A 24717-nucleotide genomic window follows, 5' to 3' on the forward strand; every position below is an offset into this window, starting at 1 on the left:
CAGATGAGTCCGCGACGAAAACAAACATGGCTGTCAAAAAATTTGACCGCCAAATTGATGGAGAGATTTTTTTGGGAAAAGATACAACCGATTGCATGGCATACGACATGGACATTGAGGAAATGTATTTGAGTTTTTAAAAGATGGGGGAAGTTCCTGTAAAAGTTGCCGTCAGGGTAAGTACGATCGATATTTAATATGCAATTAAGGGTTAAGTTGTCGGTAGAATTTTGTACTATAAACATAAAAGACACTGCAAAAAATTATTGAGCTTTAATATATTTATTACTCCTAGCTGCATCCCAAGAATAGCTTCATTGCCGGTTTGAACTTATTTTTAGATATGTGTTCTTGATCTATTACAGTTGGAACCAGATTAGATACTTGGATCGTAATAAATGCTGTAATCTACAGTGTATCTGTTGTCCATTTTACAATTCCATGCTCAGCATCGATTATTTTGTTACACCTGGAGTGGTCAGTTTATCTACCAACTTGACTATTGTTTATAGGCTGCCAGGGCAAATAAAAGAGCGGTCAACCTGTATAAAACTACACATCTGAAGAAATTTGTAAAACAAACAGGGCAGGGGTCTGTGCTAAAGCATGGAGATTCACTAAGAATGCATAAATATTGCAGTAAATAACAACAATAAAAACGTTTACTGCTTACTTATCCTCATTGGGCCAACAAGGACTCTTGAGACTACCGCCTTGTCATGGTGGCTGGGGGGGGGGGGGGGGGGAGAGCTTGCGTGCCTCAATGACATTGAGAGCTACATGTATACCATTGGGGGTCTTCCCCCAGCAGGTCAGGTCAAAGGGTAGAGGCCAGACAAAATGGCAGTCACTGGTCCTCCAGGTTAGGGGTTTGCATGCGACTTATCCCCACACACTGTAAAAAAATCTGATTACAGAAACCTAAAAGAAGATTGTCAAACTCATCTGGGGATGCCGTTGGGCGACATGATGATGACCCAATAATAGCTTTCTACATGTAGAGTAAGCTGGAATTCTAGTATCATGCGTAGATGTGCATGCATAGATGTGTGGCAAAGTCCCCTTTTACCTCAGACCAAGGTCAATTAATTTAGCCATTCAAGTGTGTCCATTGGTCATTCATGGATTGAAAATTTGTTATTGACAGTCTGAACATATATTACTAGCCTCAATATATATATTTTTTCATAAATAAGTATGCAGATACATGTAAGCAATTGTTATTTGCAGATTAGCTTAATATGTTACTTTTTCTACCCTTAGGTTCGTCCCTTGGTTGGTCAGGAAAAAGTCCACAATGTTCCACAGTGTGTTCAATTTATTCCAGATAAGCCTCAGTTAATACTGGGAAAGGATAGAGGCTTCACTTTTGATTATGTGTTTGCTCCAAAAACAGCTCAGGTGAGAAAATAATATGAATTGAACCCTGACATGACGCGAATCCTGCTGACACACATGAACAATCATTAATGGGTTTAATAGTTAAACTGACTATTTTTAGGCTGGTTGGTAAGTCAACCGGCTTTTGTTGTAGCTCAAAGAAGTCTCTGGTTCGTCATCTAGAATTTCCTTCTAATGAAACAGTACAGTCATAACTGTGAACAAAATGTTTTTATAACACATAGAACTTTACATAATACATACATACATACATCAATTTATGCAAAACAAAAGGTTGAACAGAGTTTGTTTGCTCATTTTAAAGCTTTCAGGTAAACAGGTTTTTTTTGGTTTGGACTAAGGTTAAAGGCACACTATTTGTCTATACAGTAAATTATCTTTGCATTTTGCAGGCAGAGGTTTATGACAAGTGTGTGGAGCCTCTTGTTAAGAGTTGTATGGAGGGATATAATGCTACAGTCTTCGCTTATGGACAAACGGTGAGTGTGTTGTACATGCATGGTTTTTTTGCTATGTTTAACCCAGGTTTCTTGGTGAGTTTTAGCAAGGTTAAAAAATAAGTTGTGTTATATTAATGTACATACATGTATAGGTATGTACACCTAGTTTTTGCTAAAAATCATGTTTTTTTTTTCCAAAAAAATTAACCATTGGTAAGTGTCATTTTTACTGTAGAGTTCAGGAAAGACCTACACAATCGGTGGAACTAACAGTGCTGGTCTTTTGGAAGAGGAGTATGGCGTTATTCTCAGAGCTGTTAAGCAGATGTTTCAGATTATGGAGGTACTTTGTACTAAAGTTCAATTGCTATCTACACACTAGAAAAAAAATTAAGATGCAGGGATTAAAACATGGTATACTAATCATGCAATATTAATAATAATACTGCACATTTTTTGAAAAGAAGCTGCCCCCTCTTGTCAGAACACATACACTGTCCCTCTAAGACTAAAATGAAAATGGCAAATCCAGTGGGCAAGGAAAGTTTTTTTATCAGCAGATGAAGGAGGCTCATAAGAAAGGCCTTTGGAATAGCACACAATGCTTTCAACTTTGCACCCTGAAATCCCAAATGAATACTATAACAACATGCACAGGCATAATGTATTCAAAGGCTCCAAATCTACAGCTGCAGGGCTCAAAATAACGGCCGGTCAACGGACAATGTCCGGCCAAAATGACGATTTGTCCGGACAAAATTTTGGTTCGGCGGTCATTTTGACCGGTCACGTACACGGCTTTCTCGCTAATCTCTTGGCAGTCTTGAAGAAAGAGAACTTTTAAAAGAGGGCATCTTATAGGAAGCTCGATGAACAAGTAAATACTCAATATTTTGACCGGTCAAAAACGAGACATGACCGAGCAAAAATTGATTTGGCCGGTCAACATGACCGGTCAGTATCCAAAAATTATTTTGAGCCCTGAGCTGTAAAATAAATATTATTTGTGCATAATTAAATCAGATTTTCAGCTGTGCATCTCTCAGTGATTGGTCCTGAAGATATTTCAGGCCAGAAAAGCTACCGTGACAGGTACCGGTATATGTCTGCTATTCAGTTTTTGTTGATTTAAAAAGGGGGCAGGCAGGTTTGCAGCCTAAATCAACCCCACCATTTTTAAAAAATAGAAATCAAAGTTTTAAAATAGCCCTTGGACCTGAAAATGGCACTGCTTTTGAGGGTTTGTGAAATGCACACCATGATCGAACTGTCATGGTTAATCTCCAACTTTGCTAACACTGAGCTCTGATTTAACAGGAAAACAAACACAAAACTGAGTTTGTTGTGACTGTATCTTACATTGAGATTTACATGGAGGAGCTGAGGGATTTGCTTGATATGGACACATCGAGCAAAGATATCTTCGTGAGAGAGGATGACAAGGGAAATACAGGTACAATACAATGAGTGACGTATCTTTCTACTGGCCTTACACAGCAATGCATGTACATAATTATTAAAAAGGTGGCTTTCTACAGTTTTTAGGGGGTCAATGGGCCCAACCTTTACCTATTGAAATGTTCAGGACATTTTATCTTTTTCTTATACTGTTAGTTGCAGCGTACAACCATCATATGCGACATTTGAACAAAAAATGCCAGTAAACAGCCAAATTGAATGACCAAGCGCTAAAGAGAGAACTGGGCATTAGTAGTTGCAAGTGTCCAGATTGCACAAGATTGTGTCCCGGAGTACTTAAAATAATTTTCAAAACAGAGTGGGGGGATGCCCCCAGACCCCCTAGCAAGTCGTGCCCATATTGCTTCTCTACTCAATTATGCCTCACCACTGTTAAATTTCTGGCAGCGCCCCTGTTAGAGAGAGCTGACTGTAGCCCTTTGATGGTATGTATTTCATCTTGATTGTCTGTGATGCCTCAGTACAAAAAATCTTGCAATTATTCTCCTCTACAGTTATTGTAGGTGCTACTGAACAGCCTGTGAACACAGCCGATGAAGTGATGAGCTGTATGGACTCAGGATCAGCTGGACGACAGATCGGCACAACGAACATGAATGAACACTCCAGCCGATCACACACAATATTCACTCTGTACATTGGTAAGAGAGCATAATCTAATCTACACCTTACATGGCAGTTTAATCCTGATTTTTTTTAACCTCCAAGGAAAACAAAAATTGGTGGTTTCGAGAAAGTAATAAGGATCTTGCTGTATTTACAGTTTTTTCAGGTTGTGAGTTGTGATGGTTCCCTCTCAATTCAAAATTCAATGAGACATGGGCATTTAAAAATATTACTTAAGTCTCTGCACACATTGCATGCCTACATGATGCTAGGTTTAAAAAATAGATGGCAATGTGTAGTATAGGACAGGAAGTCTTTTTCTTATAGGCACTGAAAATTATAGAAAAAAAACACGGGTTTGTACCAAAAATGAGACAAATTCTTTCTGTAACAATTGGTGACAAAATGACAGGCGTTCGATATAGAAAAATGACCACGGTTTTGACTTTTCCCCAATTTTTGGTAGCTTTTTTGTTACAAACGTTTAACTTAGTTATACAGCTTATGACTGTATCTACTATAAAATAATCATAATAAATAAAATTGCTATAATTATTTTACATGTAGAGAGGAAGCCACATCAGCTGTAGCTGGTTTTCATGCAGGTCCTCTATACAATAATTATAATTTAGAAGTTTTTTTTTTTTTTGTGGATGGAGGAGAAAACCGGAAGAAAACCTTTGGAGCAAAGCAATAACCGACAACAAACTCAACCCACATAAATTATGACACCAAGTCCAGTAATTGAACCCCTGGTCACATTGGTGGGAGTGCAAGCACTCTCACCACTAAGCTATTCCTGCTCCTTTTTCTTCATTTTTCATATAAAAAATTATAACATAAAAATTATAACTTCAAGCCTTCTGTTTGCCTTCGAAAAGTTTGTTGACCCTGGTTTCTAACATTTACATTCTACTAACTTCATGTTTTTTTGTGTGTAAACAGAGCAAAAGCCTTTGATTGAAGAAGAGCAAATTGACAGTGAGAAAAAAGCCAGTGTTACATCTGAATTGGGTAAGACTGCTCAATTTTGTAAATACACAATTTGCAAAGAAATTAGTGTCCGGTAGCCTTGGGCTTGTGGATTTTGTGGTTAAGCTAGTGGACTTCCACCCGCTTTCAGTGTTAGTTGCATAGCTATCTTTCTACATCCATCTTTTGACGTACTGTTTGAAATGAACCAATCTAAACCGATACAAACCGGTGTTGGTTTCATGCGAATGAGCCCACAAGTTTTGAAGGTCATGCTAGTAAACTGTGATAAGCGGATTTCGTTTGGTCTGGTTTTTTTTAATTAGGACATCGTAAGATGGATATCGATAGAAAGCCGCTATGCACGTAACACTGATTATGAGAATTTTTTTGGGCTAGAAAAAAAAAATGACTTTTGGCTTGTACATCCTGGTTACAGCTTGCCCCGAAAGAAAAAGGCCAAGTTGGAAAATTCAGTCTGTTCGGTGGTGGCATTTGAAATGACGTTGCTAAGTTCACCGTTTCTTTCTTATTTCTGCCAGGCCCCATATTTGCAAACTTCATACATCACCAGTCAGTACTTTTGACTTAAACTTACAGTTTTATTTCAATAATTATTTCAGATTTCACTGACTATAAATACGCCAAGTTCCATTTTGTTGATCTGGCTGGTTCAGAGAGGGCTCATCGAACGGGCAATGTGGGAGAGAGGTTTAAAGAGTCTGTGTTCATCAACAGTGGCTTGTTAGCCTTGGGTAATGTGATAAGTGCTCTTGCCGACTCTAAGAAAAAGGTAAATTATTAGGTCCCTACAATGAGTGTTACTGTAGGGGTAGGGTTGGGGTGGGGGGGGGGGGAGGGGGGTTCCTTCTTAACAACAGAGCCAGTACCGTTGCTTAGGAATTGCTGAAGAATTTTATTAGGGAGAACACCTGGTTTGAAAAGAAAAAATATCATTGCGCGTACGGTACTTATCCTAGTCTCAATCCGCGCGTTTTGCGTAGAAAAAGAAGGACGGTAGAGTACCAATGTTATTATCATTATTACTATTTTTTACGAATCAAGGATAACATAGCCTTCTTTATATTCTGACGAATACAATTACCGTTTTTACACAAAAAAGAAACGCTTCTGAAGAAATTAGTATTCTAATTGTTAGATATCTGTTATATTGTTCGTTTGTCGACGAATAAAAGATGTGGAACGCCGCTTCTTTTCGTTTTAAAGGCCCGCTTGTGGTGTGCTTTGAATACTGCTGTTTAATTCTCTTCAGGTGATTCACGTGCCCTACAGGGACAGTAAAGTTACACGGCTTTTAAAAGACTCTTTGGGAGGCAACTCTAGAACACTGATGATCACATGTCTAAGTCCTTGTGCTGCAGACTTTGCTGAAAATTTGAACTCCTTGAAGTACGCCACAAGAGTGAGTACAAAAAAATATGTTTTAAACTATTTTAGGTCTGAAATTGTTAGAAATCATCGGGAACCTTTCGAAGTAACTTTTTGCGTAACTTTAACTTCTTTAAAGTTCGCATTCTCAAAATAGTGTATTTTCATGGTCAATACTCCGATTTTTCAAGCATGTTGCAGTCGCCGTATGCAGAAAGATGGAGACTGGTGCATTTACCCATATTTTTTTTTATGCGCACGAAAACTCTTAAAGCGATCGATCGTAAATGTTCTTAATGTTTCAAAGCTAGCGAACGCAAATTTGTTAATACAGGGGCAAATTTCGCTAGAAATTTGGGGTCGCCCACTACCTCTCGGAACGAGTTAATTCATTGGTTCTTAAAACAATAGATAACAGGTGACAACAATGCCCCTAGCCCTGAATAACAATAGAGGTAGTGTTTACAGCGGGCGAATGAAAATAGAGGTTCCAGAGAGGTAGTGTCTTACTGGAAATTTGGCTTGTTTGTAACTTTGGCTGTTAGCCTCTCAAGGTATTGTGACTGTCATCTCTTTCCTTACGGTCGAGCAAAATTGTTTTCGTTCTTTATCACTTTTGAGCAACGTAACGTTGCATTGCATAAGGTCGAGGGGGGATATAGTGGCGACATAATCTTTCTTGTGAATGAAATGCGAGTTTTACAAAAAAAAATTACGTGTATTATTTTTGTTAATGACTTTTTAACGTTTTTTCAGGCCAGGAACATTCGCAATAAGCCAATAGTGAATCGAGATCCGCAGAATGCGAGGCTGGCTGAGATGCAGAGTGAGATACAGGTAATTAACCTTTGTTTAACAAACAAATCAAGGTGTACTGAGACTGCCTGGTCAGACATGTTCCACCCTGTTGCACCTGTGCATTACATTTTTATTAACGGACTGACGTATTTCTTTATTATCACATAGGCACTCCGTGAAGAACTTCAAAGGCGTCGTGGCTCGTCCGTAGGGTCGGGTGGGACAGTGGAAGACGCTGAGCGAATTAAGACTCTGGAGGATGAACTGGAGAGGTAAGCTGCCGCATTTGAAATTTCAAACATCTCATCTTTTTTATATATTTCCTATAAAGCTTGCGTATTTAAGCAGTGACTTCTCTGACGTTCTCAACACTCGCAGAAAAAAAGTACAGTGCGGAATGCCCAGGAACTACAGACATATTTTAGTCGAATTATGTTCTTAGCTATCCCACACTCCTACACGCGTATTTGTAGTAAGATACAGTACCCGACCATGATATTACCCAGGACTATTTCTACTCGCTCTTGGATGGGATGCTAGTCCATCGCAGGGTTACACCGACATTAAATTCGCCAGTACCCATTTATACACCTGGATGGAGAGAAGCACTGTCAGCAATGGAGAGACCGCTACGGAGTCCAGCGCGCTAACCATTAAGCCACCGCCCCTCCTTGATTACTGTCCACTCCTAAAGGGTGCCTTTTTTGTTTTGACCTTTGAGTCTCGGGTTGATTTTAAGCGGCCATTAGCTTATAGGATAGTCACTTTTGCCAGGTTCAAGATTCCTAGAATTTTTTAACTCATAAGGGAATTTCCTTTGGTCTAAGCAGAAAACTTTTTCCTTTGTTTCTATACAATCATTTCTTGTCATCCCACATCAGATCTCGTGGTGTGTGTGACACAAACAAACAGCTTCTCTCTGACGCTTTGAACCAGTTAAAAGCCTTGCACAAGGCTGGTGCATTGTCAAACAACCAGTCAAACCAGTTTGACCGGTTGGTTAAAGCTGTGGAGCAGGTCAGGTCTAGACCAATATGGACTCCAAACACCACTCGACAACAGCAGGCCGATCTGGTAGAACAACTCAAAAAAGAACTGAACAAGGTATTAACAAGAATTTGTTTTTGTTGCAGTTATTGTTGTCTTAATTAAGGGAAGAAGTTTTGAGCCGGAATAAACACTCTATTTAAAGGGGCTATGTCACGCAATTTTAAGCAATTTCGGCACCGACAAACTTGTCATAGAATTAACTGAAATATCAAAATGCATGTAACGGCTTAAAACTGTAGAAGAACTCAAAACAACACACACACAGAAAGGCCAAAAAGAGGCATGGATGGGCAAAATTCAAGAAGATTAAAACGGATTGAGTTCGGGTAAACTTGAAAAACGCGGGGCCGACTTTTTCAAGTTTATCTCAGTTTGTGTGGAAGTGTCATTTACAATGCTCGAAAATCATCCTTGTTTGTTATGTGGCCGTGATTTTGCAATAAAGAAGACTTTTGCTCTGCAAATTTAAAGTTTAGAGCTCTTAATTGACGAAAATAAATAAAACTTTTATTTATTTTCGTCAATTAAGAGCTCTAAACTTCAAATTTGCAGAGCAAAAGTCTTGGTCACGGTATTTTAGGTAATGATTACCTAAAATACCGTGACCAACCCCTTTAAATTTTGCTTTCTTTTGTCCAGTATGAGCTAGAGAGGTTCAGATGCTTCAAGGTTATGCGTTCTGACTTCTGTTTTTGGGTGTTTCTTAATTTATTTGTGTTTCCCTGTTGGTTCGTTTAAAAATATTGTATCCTTTTTCAGTACAAAGAAGATTTGTCAAGCGACGAGGAAATCTTCGCTGAGAAGACAAAAGAAATAGAGTCACTGAAGGAGCATGTGCGTGAACTGGAGGAAGAGAAAGCCAAACTGAACAACCAACTACAAGAAACACTGTCTCGCTTGAAAAAACACGAAGATCAACTGTTCCAGCAACAGCTTCAGCTCAATCAACTCCTCCTTAACCAAGGAAGTGCTCAAGGTATTGTGATTAGTTTGTTCCTTCGTTCCTTCCTTCGTCCGTCCGTCCGTCCGTTCGTTCGTTCGTGGTTCGTTTGTTCGTTTTTTGTTCGTTAGCACGTTCGTTCGTTCGTTCGTTCGGTCCTAATAGAAGACAATAAGGTTTTTAAATGAGAGAATTCATATATCAATATAAGAAAATTTACGTTGACAATTATGTTCCTATTTCCACAGCTATTAAACACTTACACTTTGATCTTTTCTTGCAGTGGACAAAATGGTCCTCTCCAGTCCCCGCGGAGCCCGTGTACACACCGCTCCATTAGTTCAAGATGGGTCTGGGTCAGAGAATGACCGTGAAGTTCACAGCAGCCCGCCTGTGGTAAGAGATATTAAAGGCGATCCTTTGTGCATGTCTTTCATGACGTATGTGTAATACTATCAACGGTAAAAATGGCAGTGCAAAGCTGTCATAAAAATCTATGTATTTCAGCCGTGCATTTCAAAAACTGATTTACCTATTGGATGTGTTTGATGTTCAGTTTATAGTCGACCGAATTATCCAAGACTTCAGAGCCCGCAGTCAGTTACTGGTCAGCCAACACGAGGAAGAGGACGAGGTAGTGTGCACCTTGTCAGATACCAGCGAGAGTGAAGACGAGGCTGATGATGAACCTTCAAGGTACAAATAGGAAAGTCACGTGGGATCATGTGAGCCCGCGATTTTCACCACAGAAGTTGCTAAGCAACATGACGTAGCCTTATGACGTCATACTGACGTAACAACTTTGAAGTCAGTCAAGGTTCTTGCCTTTAGAGGCGACGCCCGTGTTAAGCGAGTTAATTTAAGACAAAATTTATAAGCTGGGATCCAGCAAGCGTTTGTCCGGTGATCTCTGAATGTGCTCGCGAATGTTCGCTTCTCTCAAGTCCTTTTTTTTTCGATAAGAAGCGCCATATGTAATTGGCTTTCTATTTTTATCTATAAAGGGTTTTCTAGCCTCATAGCTCAGCTAGCACTAGTGAAAATCTACCATCATGTAGACAGCCGCGATAGTATCTCATTAAATGGAGAACTGTCATGTGTTCTTAAAAACCTCTTTTGTCCTACTATATTGTTGACACGTGGATGATCTTTTCGCAGACAATTAGGCAAAACGTGGAATGTTAAGAAAAATGGCTCAAAAATACCTCAGGCCTTTCCCAGACAAGAGAAACCTTCAAAGGTCTCCAGCCACAGCAAAGCCAAGGTATGAGAAGAAAGTTTATATATGTTAACATCAACAACAACATTTATTTGTACTGTAAGATACAGAAATTGTAACATCATTATCCAGCTGACAGTTTTGGACTTAAAAATGTCTCCGAATATCCCCTTTCATCAAGTTTTCTCCTGAAATTTTCGGATTGAATAGTTCGCGTTTCGAAAATTCATCGTTTTTTGTATGTTCTGGAAACATTTTTTTAAAAAATATCCTAACCGCTCGCTCACGTTCGAATGGAATGCGTCCCATTTCATTGCATACTTTTGCGTTACTTTTACGATATTTGGATGCTTGCAGTATAATAGTACGCTTGAATATGAGTTCGCGCTTGTTGTAGAAAGAAATACGAAAACAAACCAGAAACAACAAGGGTTTCTGTAGTTAACAAGTCAGAATATAGGGTAACCATTCCAAACTAATAATAGTTTTGATCACCAGAAAGAGCGGTTTTCAGCTGAGCGTCAAAAGTAATTTGCGTTTGCTTTGGTTTTGCAATGCTATGCTTAGTGATTGGTTTATAATCTCGCGCCACGTTCTCAGCCAATCAGAGCTAAAATAAAAACTTATCGTTTGAGCACGTTTTCCCGCGTTTCGTGCTGACTACATGTATTGCTTCGAGTTTTGATTGGTTCACTGGATTGTCTGTGTTCTTCGCGATTGGCCAGACTGATTACTTTGCTTTTGGTTGTACCACGCTGAATTGAAAACTGCTCTACTGCAATGTTAGGACGCATGATTTGTTGTTGTTGTTATTGTTGACAACAACATCAACACTTAAACAACAAGACAACAGCAACAATAAGACAAAACATAATCAGTTTACTGTTTTCTTCATTTTGGAAGATCTCCCCAAAAGTAGTTGAGTTGAAACCTGACACAGCAGAACGCAGCGAAGTAGAAGCACTTCGGTCAAGCACTCAAGTGATAGGGAAAGAAGTTAAACAAGCAGAATTGAGACTTCACTCGGCTGAACAGAAACTTAGAGATTTAAATATCAACATCAGGTAAAGGAGCTTTCGTGTATCATTGATCCGTACTACGCTTTAAAAACGTGTGTGATATTGTTGTTTTCTAAAAGAAATTCTACTTGTTCCCATATTTGCCAAATTTACTAGATACCGCTATCCATTTAGAGCAATTTAATTGAAGCTTACCTTTTGTTAAATTAATTTTAAAAAAAACTTTTTTCGACCAATTTTTTATTTGTAATCAGGAGGTCAAAAATCGACTTGTGAATACTTTGCAGATGCGATCGCTGCGCGCAAGGTTTTTAATTGCTGTTACTATTTTTTTCGTCTTATCATGAATTTTAGGCAAAAAGAGGAGTTGATCAAGGAACTTGCGAAGAGTGACAAGGAAGCTAAGGAAACGAAGAAGCAGTTCTCCGAAAAAATCAAATCTATGAAACAAGAATTAGAAAAAGCCAAGAAGGAGTTGGAGGACAGCAAGAAAACTCTAGAAGAATACGAATCCAAAGCTAATTATGAAGTGTCCGAGAAACAGAAGGTAGAGGTGGAGTACAAGAAAAAGTTACAGACAGTTGAGGCCAAGCTACAGGCCTTGAAACGGAAACAGAAGGTAGGAAAATACCATTGCTTTTTGTTGCAGAGAAGTTCATGTATGTTTGGTTCCCTATGGGAAGAATTCTAGCAATTTGGTGTTTAATATTTTTTTCATTTCATTTATGAGTAGTTTTGTTTAACCCCCGCTTTCATTTGGCCCGACAGTTCCTTTTGTTGGCTGGAGTTGAATAGGTAAAATTCCTTCAGCTTTCATACGATGTAGGCTGAAGGGATTTTAATCCTTAATTTTGTAGGTAGCAAAAAATATATATGTTTGTGTTATATATAATGACTGACGAAGCGTAGAAACTTGGTTTTGTGAACAATTTCAATTTCAACCACCCTCTCTCCCCCGCCGCCACTCCCCCTATCCGTTAAATACTATCGGAGGGGTTGTTACATCTATTCAAGTTTCTGGAGACTTTGTTGCACACTACAACGCCTTCAATGTCAATGGTTCCTTATTAATTCACACCGCAGGACAATGAAAAAATAGGCGCCTTACACGAGGAAAGGGAAAAGAAAGTTCAAGAGCTTGAAGTACACATCGACAGAATGAGAAATCAACAAGATCAACTTCACAAGAAGCTCAAAGAGGAAGCCGACAGGAAAATCAGAATGGAAAAGGATATGCAGAAACAACAACAAAAGATCAAAGAACTTGAAGGTCACATGAGCCAACAGCAGAAGGTACTGAAGAGAAAAACAGAGGAGGTAGCAGCCGCGCAACGGAGACTGAGAAATGTCGGCAAACAAGGATCTGAAGAAAAAGAAAGGTATCAATTTCCTTTTCTTCATTCCCCTTCCTCTCTTCCTCCCTCTCTTCCTCCCTCCCTTCGTCCCTCCCTCCCTCCCTCCCTCCCTCCCTCCCTCACCCCCTCAGTCAGTCAGTCAGTCAGTCAGTCTCTGCCTCCCTCCCTTCCCCCTCCCTTTCTTCCCTCCCTCATTTGCTTGCTTTTATCAGTATTGATGCTCAGATTTTGGCACACTTGACTTTGAAACAAAACCCCATTTTTGCATTGATCGCAGAGTCACTACTGAAAAATCCCTTTTCGTATTCAATCTGTCCTGTAGATCTCCTTTTCCCCAGACGCACATTCTCCTGGCACACAAGCAAAGAAGAGACTTTCTTGCACTGTAACCCTCTGTATATCCGAGACTTGCATTCTTACACTAAACCTTTATGTCTTTTACGAATTCCCCTAAAGCTTTTTTCTATTGGATCACTCGTTTGTAAAACGTTTCTTCAGTCTGAGAATACAGTAGTAGTAAGTAAGTAAGTAAGTAAGTAAGTACTTTATTTAAACACATGTCACCAATGAGCCAGGGGCTCGTTTAAAAGTGAACGTGTATTCTAAAAATTACAGTGTAAAAAAATTTAAATATGATTATTTATTGTGATTCAATAATAAAAATTTCAATTTACCATGGCACTTTATTTTCAGCGAGGAACAAGCAAAATTAGAACAACGCCGTCAGTGGCTGGACAATGAAGTAGAGAAAGTGTTGAAGAGAAAGGAAGCCATGGAAACTTTGGCGGAGGAACTGAAGAAAAGAGAAGCCATTATACTCAACAAGGAGGCCATGTTGACTGAGAAGAGTGAACTGGAAATGAAGAAGCTGCGCTCCAGCCAAGTACTTACTAAGGTAGAAAAAAGTTTCTTGATTTGATTTGGTTTTGGTTTTGTTTTTACTTAAAAAGACAATTTCATTGTGTTTTTTATTTTTGCAAATTGCAAATTTGTTGTGAAAACCCGACCCTAAAGAATATAATATATCAAAGGCGGAATAATCTTTTTATTTGCTTTCCCTTCAACGTTTTAGGATATACTTCGACTGTCTAACCAGCTTGGAGAAGTTGAGAAACAGATAAAGCAAAGAGGGAAAAGTATTGATGGTGAGATGCCTCTCTGGCTTTAGCCTGCGTGGCCGGCGTTCAAAGGGAAAGGAGAAGGGGAGTTGGAGCTCTCTCCTCGCACCTCACGCTCGAACTCCCCTTCTCCTTCCCCTTTGAACGCCGGCCACGCAGGCTACTCCGGCTTTTATTGAGAGTGCATTGTTGTTCGCACGCAAACTCTAATTTATAGAGCATTTTTTGTTAGAAACGGATGCCTTGAGTCAAAGTAAAGTTGAAGAAAGCATTCACACCCTGGAAAGAACAAAAGATGAACTTTTGAAGCAACGAGAACTGCTTGAACAGAAACTTCAGGAAGGCTCTTTGTTGGATCCTAAGGAAGAAAGAAGGTAAACATGAATACAGTAGAACTCCGGTAACTCGAACTCGGATAACTTGAACTCATCCGCTAACTCGGACTAAGTCCCATTTCCCTTAGATTTTACCCCACTTTTCAGTCATTTTTACTCAGTTAACTCGAACTCGGATAACTCGAATTCCCCGCTAATTCAAACTAAATTTCATTTTCCACGATTAAAATTGACCCCGATAACTCGAATTCTGATACTTGCAACTAGCCACGGATGCCCATTGAAATATCCCATCAGCTCTTCTTGTCGTGTTATCGGATTTCAACACTAAAACTAACGTAACAGTACAGCAACTTGATTTTAATTATTGCAACGAAGAGATTACGTATTCGACAGTCATTTCCCGATCTTGTTAGACACACATACATTCACAGTACTGCATTATCATAAGAATGCATAATCGTGCTACAGTTTCTTACGAGATGAGTTTACTGGAATTTGCACTGCACTGTATAATACTCGAGTTATGAAAAATCAGTAATCTTTTAATAATTTTAATTCAATGTGCAATGTTAAAACAATGCAAATTGAATATTCAATCGACCCCGATAACTCGAACTTCGTTTCTCTTCTGAGTTCGATTTGCCGGGGTTCTACTGTATCTACTTTTAAGCCATAACCTTTGCAGCCGTTTGTTCAGATGTCACGCAACGCTCCCCAAATAATCTTTTTGCTGCGATTTACTGGTGATACTATCATGTTCTATTCCAGGCTCATTGAACTAGACGAGGGTATCGACGCGTTAGAAGCCGCCATTGAATTTAAAAACGATGGAATTGCCAACAAACAGGAAGAGCTGGACAGCGGTCAACTTCTGACAGAGAAGGACCGTGAGGGACTGGTGAACAAGCTGAAAAACCTCTCTCCAGTGGAAGCGACGTCTTTGTTGTCGAAATATTTTGAGAAAGTTGTGAAGTTGCGCGGAAACGAAAAACAGTTAGAGCTGAAATGTAGTGATTTGGAGGTAGGGAAACAACTGCTGTTTTCTCTTGCACTTTGTACTTATAAGATATTTTCGTACTTCTACAGCATACGAGAAGAACTTCTTTTACTGTAAATCCTTTGCACCCTTTTCGCAAATATGATTTATTTTAGACATAAGTTATCAAACATCACCTTTTACCGCGTACTATATTAACAGACGAACTCTGGCCATTTCTAAGCTTTTTATGGTCGCCCTTTAAAAAGGAAGGAAAGCAACTTAAACAAAACTCACAACTCATAACTTTTTGTCTGATTAGAACAAAAAAATGTTGGTGCCTTCATAATATTTTTTGTGCCAATATAACATGAAATGTTGTCTCGCCTCCCCTTCCCTCCCCTCCCCCCGTTTTCCTTTTTTTTGCTTTGCGTCATTCTATTCTATATTGTTTTGTTTTGTTTTATTTTCGTTTTAGGTTCGTATAAACGAACAAGAACGGATAATCGGTGAACTGGGTCGAGGGTTGCAGCAGGCTGAGATGAAAGGAGACCGGAGACTAGTGGAAAATCAAAAGAAATATGAGCAAAGAATCCAGTTCTTAATGAACAAACTACGTGATGCTGAGTCAAACGAGGCACCAGATGAGAAAATAATGTACGCTTATTAAACAACGAAAACCTATAAACAGACCTTTGCTATCATGGGAAATTGCCCCTGTAGTGTAAATGTCTCTCTTTGTCTGACACAAGCCAACAACCACAGTCTAGCATTCAATGACGGGGTTTAAAAAGACAGAGTTTGACACCCCAAAGAAAACAAATAGAATTACCTCAACTAAGGTGTAGTTTAACGCTTCGTAGATTACTGTATGAAGAGTCCTTTTTAAGGGTTTTCGGCGACATAAGCGTGACAGATTAGTATGGGTAATCAAATGGTGACGAGTGAAATTAGGAAATAATTTCACGCGCGTTTTGACAAAATTCTAATAATTTCCCGAGCCTTTGGGCGAGGGAAATTATAAGAATTTTGACAAAACGCAAGTGAAATTATTTCCTAATTTCACGAGTATAACATTTGATTACATTTTAATATCATAGGTGACAAATTACGCTTGCAATCGTAGGTTTTTTACTGTTATGTGCATCGCAAACTCCCAGCTTTGAAAAGTTGAAAGCATACATTTTGTTAAGTTGGCAAGTTTTATAGTCTTTGAAGAAAACTTTTGAGAGATTCCTTTTTGCTGTTGACAGAAAATTTCAAAGATGAATCAACCGTCAATTATTTCTCAAATTATGACCATTGTTCGTCTTGAATGAACTGAAAACGGCGCCCGTGTAAAACGCTCAAAACTCCACTCGATGCCATTTATGTTATTGGCTTAAGTCTTGAAGTCGTTTTGAAGTTTTGAAATATAAAATATCATCAAAAGTTTTATTACTTGGCCAAGGCTAGCTGGCTAAGATAAAAATTCAAGCGAAAATGTACAAAACATGTTTTATCCCGGACGCCATCTTGCCGCTAACTACGTTGCCATGGCAATTTTATAATTTCACATGTGAAATTATAAATTAACGTTAAAATTTCGCGCCAAAATTAAGGAGTAATTTGTCACCTATGATATTATGTCTAAAATTGACCCACAACACTTCGTGTTTACTGAAGTTAACTGATTGAAAAGCATTTTAACAAAAGCATGGCACTGTCATCGATAGTCACGTTGCATTTCTTACCTAAAGTAATTTTTATATTTGATAGTATTATATCAATATATATTATATTAATATAATATAATATTAAAGAGGTATATGGACAAAATTCACTTGAATTTATAATCGGGATAAGGGAACAATGTTGTGCAATTTACGCCTCGAGCCGCTGTTTTCTTTTTCGTTTTCTTTTTTTAGCCTTAGTTTTGTGTACAATTAACACTTCGCGTGTGTTTTTAAATTCTTTTTCCACAAAGTGAACTTGAGAACAAAGCCCAACAATTGGAGAAAGATCTTTATTATTACAAGAAGACAAGTCGTGATCTGAAGAAAAAATTACGAGAGAAAATGGCGTCTGGAATGGGTACGAGTACGGAGTCGGATGTCATTGCGGCCAGCGGTGAGCATGAGGCTCAGTACAAAAGCATTGACCCACATGGCAAGCAGTTAGCTACTGAGGTTTCCCGGATGAAGGTAAAGACTGACTGACTGACTGACTGACTGACTGACTTATTTAACAGATAGACAGACAGACAGACAGACAGACAGACAGACAGACAGACGGACAGACATGCTGGTTAGTTGACTGATTGATTGATTGATCCATCGATTCATTGATTGCAATTTCCGCTTAACTTTTCTGTAGCATTCTCTCACTGAAAAAGGAATAGTAACTCCTTCACAGGCCTCCACGCCTGTCAGAGTGTCTCGTAAAGATCTTCGGCAGCTGAGGTAAATTTAACGTGTGAGATGAGCTATTTAAAGCACGACATTTGTTATGCATAAGCTATACATGGTTGTGTCTTACTTTTTATTGTCATTACTGTACACCTGATTACAAAAAGGCATCCTACTGATGAACGGTAACGGCAATTAGATATTTTCAGGGGCGTTCACAGTCTGTCCCCGTAGAATTCTGTTATGTAATTTATTAATTACTATGAATGCACGTGTCAGAAATCAACTTCATTTGTCATTTGTCAAAAGCAACTTGTCACTAGCTCAAACCCACTCTTATTTTCTGTGCATTTGTTTTAACTTGAAAATCGCCGTTTTTTCAATGATTGTTTTGCTTCTCTTATCTTTACGGGGATTCATTGTCAATATTTCCTCGTCTTAGTTCCCAGGAGGTGTCAATGCGTAGATCTCAGTCTTCCGTGGCAAGCACAGTTCCCGAGTTACCAGGCCTCTCTGACAGGCACAACTTGGTAGAAGAATCCATTGATGACTTAGTGCAGGGTATGTGTAAAGAAAGTAACATTCATTCAGTGTCCACAAGTCAACCGAATAGCTCAACGCTCTACTGTTTATAATGTAAAAGTAAAGCCTTAAATGCTTTCCTTAAATGCGACATAAGCCCAAATGGCTCATATCTCTCGGCACGTAACTCCAAATTTTATAGCATGAAAGGGCTAGAAGTAGGGATGCTAGTTCATTGCAGGTTACTCCTCAGCTTTCTGTTAGAAGTCCCAACAATCTGACGGTAGCATTTTATACACCTGGGTGGAGAGAGGCACTGTAAAAGGAGAGTGTCTTGGCCGAGAAGACAACCCAGTGTCCCCGGCCAAGGCTGGAACCCAGACCCCTCGAACTGGAGTCCAGCATAATGAAAGCTACTAAAATATGCTCACTCAGTGTTTTAAATTTCATAGCATCGCTCATGGCCATTAACTACGAATTGCCATTGCGTTTATTGTATTTTCTTTACTCATACTTGCCATTGAACAAGCAGTCTAGATCACCTTATCGCAGCAACTACAGACAAAGCGAATTAAAGTAATGATCGTGAATTGGTTCTCCACGTCTGCTAGATTCTTTACCTTTATGATATATCTCTCATTTATTACACATATCATGCTTTCAACATTGCTGATCCTAGCAGTATGTAAGACGCGTGTCACATATGAACCTAGAAAATGGCCCAGCTGACACCACGAGTCTCTCGTAGCTCAGTTGGTTCACCGTTGGAGCGCCCAACCGGTTTCTGAGAGGCCATGGGTCCGATTCCCGTCAGGCACTCAAATTTTTCCTTTGTCCCACTTCCGCGTAACATTTTATTTTCTTTTTTTCAAATTTGTACTATGTTGATTTACTTTTTTTCTCAGATTCAATTGAGCAAAATAAGAATCCATGGGCTTAAAGACAGTGAAAAATAAACCAAGCAGGAAAACGGAAAAGGAACGGCAGGAAGATTTAGTAAAAGCAATATCTTAAATTAATTCAACGTGACGTGCACGAGACCCTCGATTTTATTTACTTATGAACATTCACTATTTTTAGCTAGAATTGTACATATTTTATTGTTAGTCACCGACAAACGTTCAGTTTTTAACGTGTTTCGTTCGTCTAGGGGAATCTCTAAGGATCTAGTGATAACATTTTTATTACGTGCTATTTTTTCCAAGTCGAAGTATTTATTAACCTGTATGATAAGTGTAAATGCTTAAAACTGTTTGTTCACGAAGCAAAGGGGTCAATAAAAATGACAGTTTCCACATGTATATGCGACTTGCCTTTTCCTGTATTTTCAACTGAGAGAAGAAATAAGGAATGGAGGAGAGTGCGTCTGTCCACTGTGTTAGCTCTAAAGACTCGGATTCTGAAAGGGTGTGATATATTTCATTTATAAAAATGTAGCTATTGTATTTTAAATAGTAAGTAGTAAGGACTTGTCATGAGCTGCATGAACACTTGTCACAATCATAGTGAAACGTTATCTGTTCTGATAGGGGTGACATTGTTTGGTTCCGAAACCTCTGCAGTTTCAATGGTAACATTATCGACATCCAGTAATTGACATCTACGTAGATACAATGTGTGTTCATCTCTGGTAAGCATATGCATTTCGCCACCAAATTCAAAGCTCAGGTTACAAAAGCTCGCCCGCCGAATAGAAGTATCTCGAGCTTCTGCAAACTCCACCTCGTTCGGTCTCATGCTCTTATGGTGTCTGTACAACTGCAACCACTTAATATGAATCTCGTTTTCCTCGCCTTTCCGAACGCTAAATATCATTCGCTTCATGAACTTTCCCAACGGACCCAAGCGCCTTCCAAATTTAATCAAAGCAAAGATGATGAGCATTTCGGAGATAAGCGCCATGATACTAAAGCCGATCACTCCAACCAGAAGCAAAAACAAGCCAATAAATTTCTCAGCACCGAGTTCCTTCACTGGTGTGGTACACTCCTTTTTGTTGAACCAGTAATCCATGATCGCTTGTATGCTGCCGTTTTCTTGGTTTTTCAGCACTGATAAGTTTGCCTCTTCAGCCCATGGCGATCCTTTTGGAAATGCGAAACCGTAGCCGAAGGTATAGAAGTTTGGCCCAGCCAAACTGTAACTACAGTTAGGAACTTTGTTGGCAGCCTGTTGTAAAGATAGATAGTCGCCCACCAGGCCATCTATCTGTCTGTGAAGAAGAAAACAGTAGATAAATAAATCAGTATAAGACAGTTCTAACAAGTCTACATACGATCCTAGTAGACATCAGGCCGCCCACTGCAAGACAGCCATGCATTTTCACCATTTTCTTTATGCTCCAATTTGAGACAGTAAAGTTTCGCTTTTGTTTATTGCAAGTTGCCATTCAGAGCGGCAGAGGATTGTGAAAAAGAAGGGACCTGCCCCTTGGGAATTAATGAGTTTACAACTCTTTTTTTTATTCCACCTTTTAATTTGAAAACTTATGGTGCAAGATCTTTCTCCATGGCAACCACACGCTTTAGAATGCTTTGCCATCTGATATCAGGAACAGCTCCAGTTAAAAAAAAGGTATTTTTTAACTTTTTAGCCATTGCTTAATGTTTTAAGTATTTTCATAACTGTTTATTACTAGTCATGTTTGTTTTTTTGTGATGTTTTGGTGAAATCAAGAAATTTAAAATAGCGGATCCAAGATGGCGGATTCAAGATGGCGACTGATCGGAAATCATATGACGTAATGCTAACCATGACGTAATTCACGTAACACCAACCTTGCCCCAGGCTGTTAATAGCGTTTAGGTACTTATATAAAAACTAACTTCTCCATGAGTTGTTGCATTCCGTCCTGTAAGCCATTTACCAGGTGAATCTTCAAGTTCACTTGGTATATTTTCCTGAAGTAATCTTCCACGTGATTTTTAAAATAAGCTTCTTCATTACTTCCGCTTGTTACTCCGAGTTTGAAGACATCAGGTGGGTTCGAAGTCAACTGTTGAGGAAAAACAAAGATTATGTCTATGTTAAACCCAGGCCTCGTTTTCTAGGCTTGAGCGTTGCTGGTTTGACATTGATGAAATCCTCTTCCTCCAATATTGAATTTAACACGTTACTGGACACTAACGATCACTTTTGAAGATGTATGTTGTACCATACGTTAAGTTCTTAAAATCAAAGCTTTTTCCGACATACGTTGCCTTGTCATGTTTGTCGCCGCGGTGTGTTATTTTTTTTTTATTTTTATTGAAGTAAGCATGTATTCCTAATCCATAAAATTGTCTTAACCGTAGTACTCTTTAACGTTGTCATTATCTTCTGTCGGGACTTGTACCCCTGCGAGAGTATCCTTATGCCAGACACGTCCCCTAAAAGGCGTTTTGGCAGCGTGGCTGTCGTGGTTCATGTTCTTGAAAGTACAATGGAATTCCAAATTCTCGGACCCTCGACTTTTCGAGCCTTCCAATAACTCAGTCGTATACGGTAGTTTTAATTCCCCCCCCCCCCCCCGATCTCTCGAACCAATTTTCGTTTCCCTTGAAGGTTCGAGCAATCGGGGTTTCTCCATAACAGTAGTTTTTTTCTTTCATCAGAATTGCAGTATGTGATGAAAGTAGTTTGCTCTTGCTCTTTGCTCTTCTACAAAAAAGAAAAAAACTTTGAAAGAAAGAAAGGAAAAAGGCAAAAAAAAAAAGCTCATTAATTGTTTGCTCGTTCCACTGTATTATCACTTATTCAATCTCCCTACAATATAAAGTATTACCAACCTTTGCATCTCTCACACCACTGATGGGCAGTATATAGGGCTCCTGTAGTAAGAATGCCATCAGGTTAGCACAGTATGTGTTCACCATGATCAACGCTAGTAACGCGTAAAACGCTGACACGATACGGGCGCTGTTGCTTCGTGGAGTCTTCTCTGCGCCGATGTCTTTACTGAAGGCCACGCCCCAGATATAGCTCATGGCGTCTGGAGAAAAGAAAACGGATATTTTTAAACAATGACTCTACCAAAAAGCGTTTAGGTGGGTTCATGGCAGAGAGAGGCTGAAAGTGATGAATTGGCTATGACTAAACAATAGCTTCTCTTTGACGCAAACACATGCACGGATGTAAACTGTGAGCTTCGAGGAACAGAAATAGTCTAAGGGTAAATATATGCTCATTATCCGTCAGGATATTTTTATACAAGGTTCTTCATCTATAGATGCATCTTTCCAAGCCATAAAACGTCAATTGAAAGATATTTTTATGCGTTCAAAACTATTGCTTCTTTGTTCTAAACATTTAGAACTGTCTTCTTCAACAATTCATTTAGTATGAAAACTAAAAATAGAAAGTTTGAAAACTAGGGAATAGCGTGAAAGGGTCTTGTGAATTGTTTTAGAGCAATCCCATTAGAGAAGAAAAATATATTTGGTGGATTATAAGAGCTGGTGGTCTATCTTAAAGGAGGAACCAATCAACGTGTGCCCTCACTTGTATCCAGGAATAGTGAACAGAAAAAAAGGTACTTCAGTTGCTAACCTAACAAAGTAAAGGCGTCCTCGTCACTATCCTTGAGAATGTGATAATATCCTTTCGGACTCTTTCTGTCCAACCACCAAACCACAACCAGGACCAAGTTACATGTCACCAAGATGGCTATCCACAGATCATTTTCAAACGGTTTGAGCCAAGAATACCAGACGCTGACTAAAAGACAGTAAAACAAGAAAACAGAAAAATAATTTTAAAATCATTGTTATTTATGGGATTTCCAAACGTTTCAAAAATTGAAATAAAATACATGAGAGCACACTGCATTATTTAATAGAGTTCGCACTAATTGTTTGAGTGTATCCTTACTATTGCGCATACAAATCTTGTTACAGTCTGAAGGCACATTATAGAACAAGCCATGCACTAAGAAATGTAATAAGACAGTTAAGGTGGACAGGTAAGGTGCTGGTAGCTAGGAATGTTTGCATGCACTAAGAATTGAACCTTACAGGAGCCCTAATTCACTTCTGACGCTCAAGGACGTTGCACGCTCAGATAGAACTCCTTCTCCAACGATTTACTGTATGAGTATTATTCTTCAGTTAACTGGTGGACTGTCTGACTGACTGACTAACTGATCGATCGATTGTAAACACAAAGAAATGAAATATCTGCTTGCAAATAGGATTTTTATGTTTTTTTCCCTTCCATTCTCGTGTAAATTATTTTGTTGCATTACGGGTTGCGTGACATCATCCGGGCATATGCTGAGGAGTCATGGGACTAAATCAGAGGTCACCCCCTCTTGGGGCATGCGTTACTACAGTATCACACAGTCGATTGCTGTCACGTCATTCAATTCTTTGATTTGCTGGGTGAAGAGTGTTTTTCCCCACCCAACCCTTCCCTCTTTTTGGCTTCTCAGCGGTGCTTTGGGGTTGTTATGCGGCTTCGTTTTTGAGTGCCCTCACCTTTACTGGGCCAGAAAAAATATTGCTTTTGTTCCATGTGAATTGATAATGATTTCAAAGCAATGATTTTATTAAAGCGGCTATGGACCTTTGTTCATAGCCATTAAATTCCAACATTGGTGTGTTGTGTTCGATTAGGGTATTGGGGCCCAGCAAACTAGCTTCAGGACATGCAGCATTGAGTCATGTGTTAATGGGAGGAAGGGGAGAAAACATAGAGACTATATTGGTAAAGTTTTCTGCTTAAGAAAAGTTATTTTACAGAAAATAAGCTCAAGGTACTCACAAAATCTGACAACCATTGGCTCGAATTTTTTTCTGACCTTACATAACTTTGAAGTCGTGCGAGCAAACTTTCCCCTCTCCCCGATCTAACAGGTTTTACTAGCTTCATATTCACCCTATTCTATTAAAAACTTACCTTGTTCTCCGTAATTACGTTGTTTTTCAACCAATATATTCATGGCTGATGCAATACATGGATACACCGTCTGAATGACCTTCTCACGGTCCATACTCTCAGCCAAATCAAGCGCTAAATCTGCTTTACCAGAAATAAGTTCATTCACGATCCCATTCCACGTGCCGTTGACGCTGTCCGACTTCCCGTATTGCCCATCTGGGGTCAAATAAATTTCCGTATCAAATCCAAGATCTCTTTGCAAAAACTTTAAAAAATCTATCGAAGCCCCAAAGCAACAAAGTAGCTGTTTTGTCCGTCTTGTGGAATTCTTTACACTGGCGTACTTATAACACGGCAGTGCTCTCCCAGCACATGTTTCACGAGTTTCAGCAACCGATGGGTCCTCCGCTTGCACGAGTGGGGGCCACAAAACGACAGGGACTCGCAGGAGAGGGCGCCTTGGATTAAGGAGCGGAGACAGGGTATGACCATTTAGGTCAACAATGGGTTCTAAAGCGAGTCCTGACGGTGTGGCCAATCCGACTTGAAACCAGTGCTTCCTGCCATCAAGATCTCTTCTGAGATTCCAAATGATAAAGACTGAATGGAGATGGTCAGATAAAAAATGATCCCTGAAGAGCAAGCTTTCCCCACTAAAGTGAGTCTTTTTTAAGCGCCTGTAGAATAAACACAAGCAAAATTTAAATTATGGTCAATGAGGAAAGCATAGATATAAAGCGCCAACACAAGCATAACAAGGACTGAGGAATACACCCGATATCCTCTCTAGAAATCACCGAATCATGATAGCTTGTGTAATCATAAGCACAAGAAGAACCACCAAGGTTCAGT

The 24717-nt window shown here is 39.2% G+C and overlaps 2 protein-coding genes across 2 annotated transcripts in view; one reads left to right on the forward strand and one right to left on the reverse strand.

Moving 5' to 3' along the window:
• LOC144650413 (kinesin-like protein KIF27) lies at nt 1–19310 on the forward strand. Its single transcript, XM_078510079.1, has 28 exons — nt 1–176; nt 1264–1401; nt 1794–1880; nt 2077–2184; nt 3159–3294; nt 3815–3961; nt 4872–4940; nt 5522–5691; nt 6172–6321; nt 7044–7124; nt 7254–7357; nt 7967–8189; nt 8895–9111; nt 9359–9471; nt 9632–9771; nt 10234–10339; nt 11198–11358; nt 11668–11932; nt 12397–12692; nt 13362–13563; nt 13741–13813; nt 14019–14160; nt 14893–15145; nt 15579–15757; nt 17067–17283; nt 17456–17541; nt 17930–18048; nt 18915–19310. Exons 1-28 carry the CDS (start codon nt 144–146, stop codon nt 18947–18949), a joined length of 4050 nt encoding a protein of 1349 aa, XP_078366205.1. The 5' UTR covers nt 1–143; the 3' UTR covers nt 18950–19310.
• LOC144650419 (glutamate receptor ionotropic, NMDA 2B-like) overlaps nt 19302–24717 on the reverse strand; it is a 10175-nt gene continuing 4759 nt past the window's right edge. The window contains exons 3-7 of the mRNA XM_078510090.1: nt 23884–24542; nt 22537–22704; nt 21777–21979; nt 20835–21004; nt 19302–20221 (exon numbers count right to left, since the gene is read on the reverse strand). Coding sequence (XP_078366216.1) covers nt 19510–20221; nt 20835–21004; nt 21777–21979; nt 22537–22704; nt 23884–24542 — 1912 coding nt within the window. The 3' untranslated portion in view covers nt 19302–19509. The remainder of the gene's footprint in view (nt 20222–20834; nt 21005–21776; nt 21980–22536; nt 22705–23883; nt 24543–24717) is intronic.

Source organism: Oculina patagonica, chromosome 4 (assembly GCF_052425735.1).
Source record: "Oculina patagonica isolate OP01 chromosome 4, crgOcupat, whole genome shotgun sequence".
In the NCBI taxonomy this organism is placed as follows: Eukaryota; Metazoa; Cnidaria; class Anthozoa; order Scleractinia; family Oculinidae; genus Oculina; species Oculina patagonica.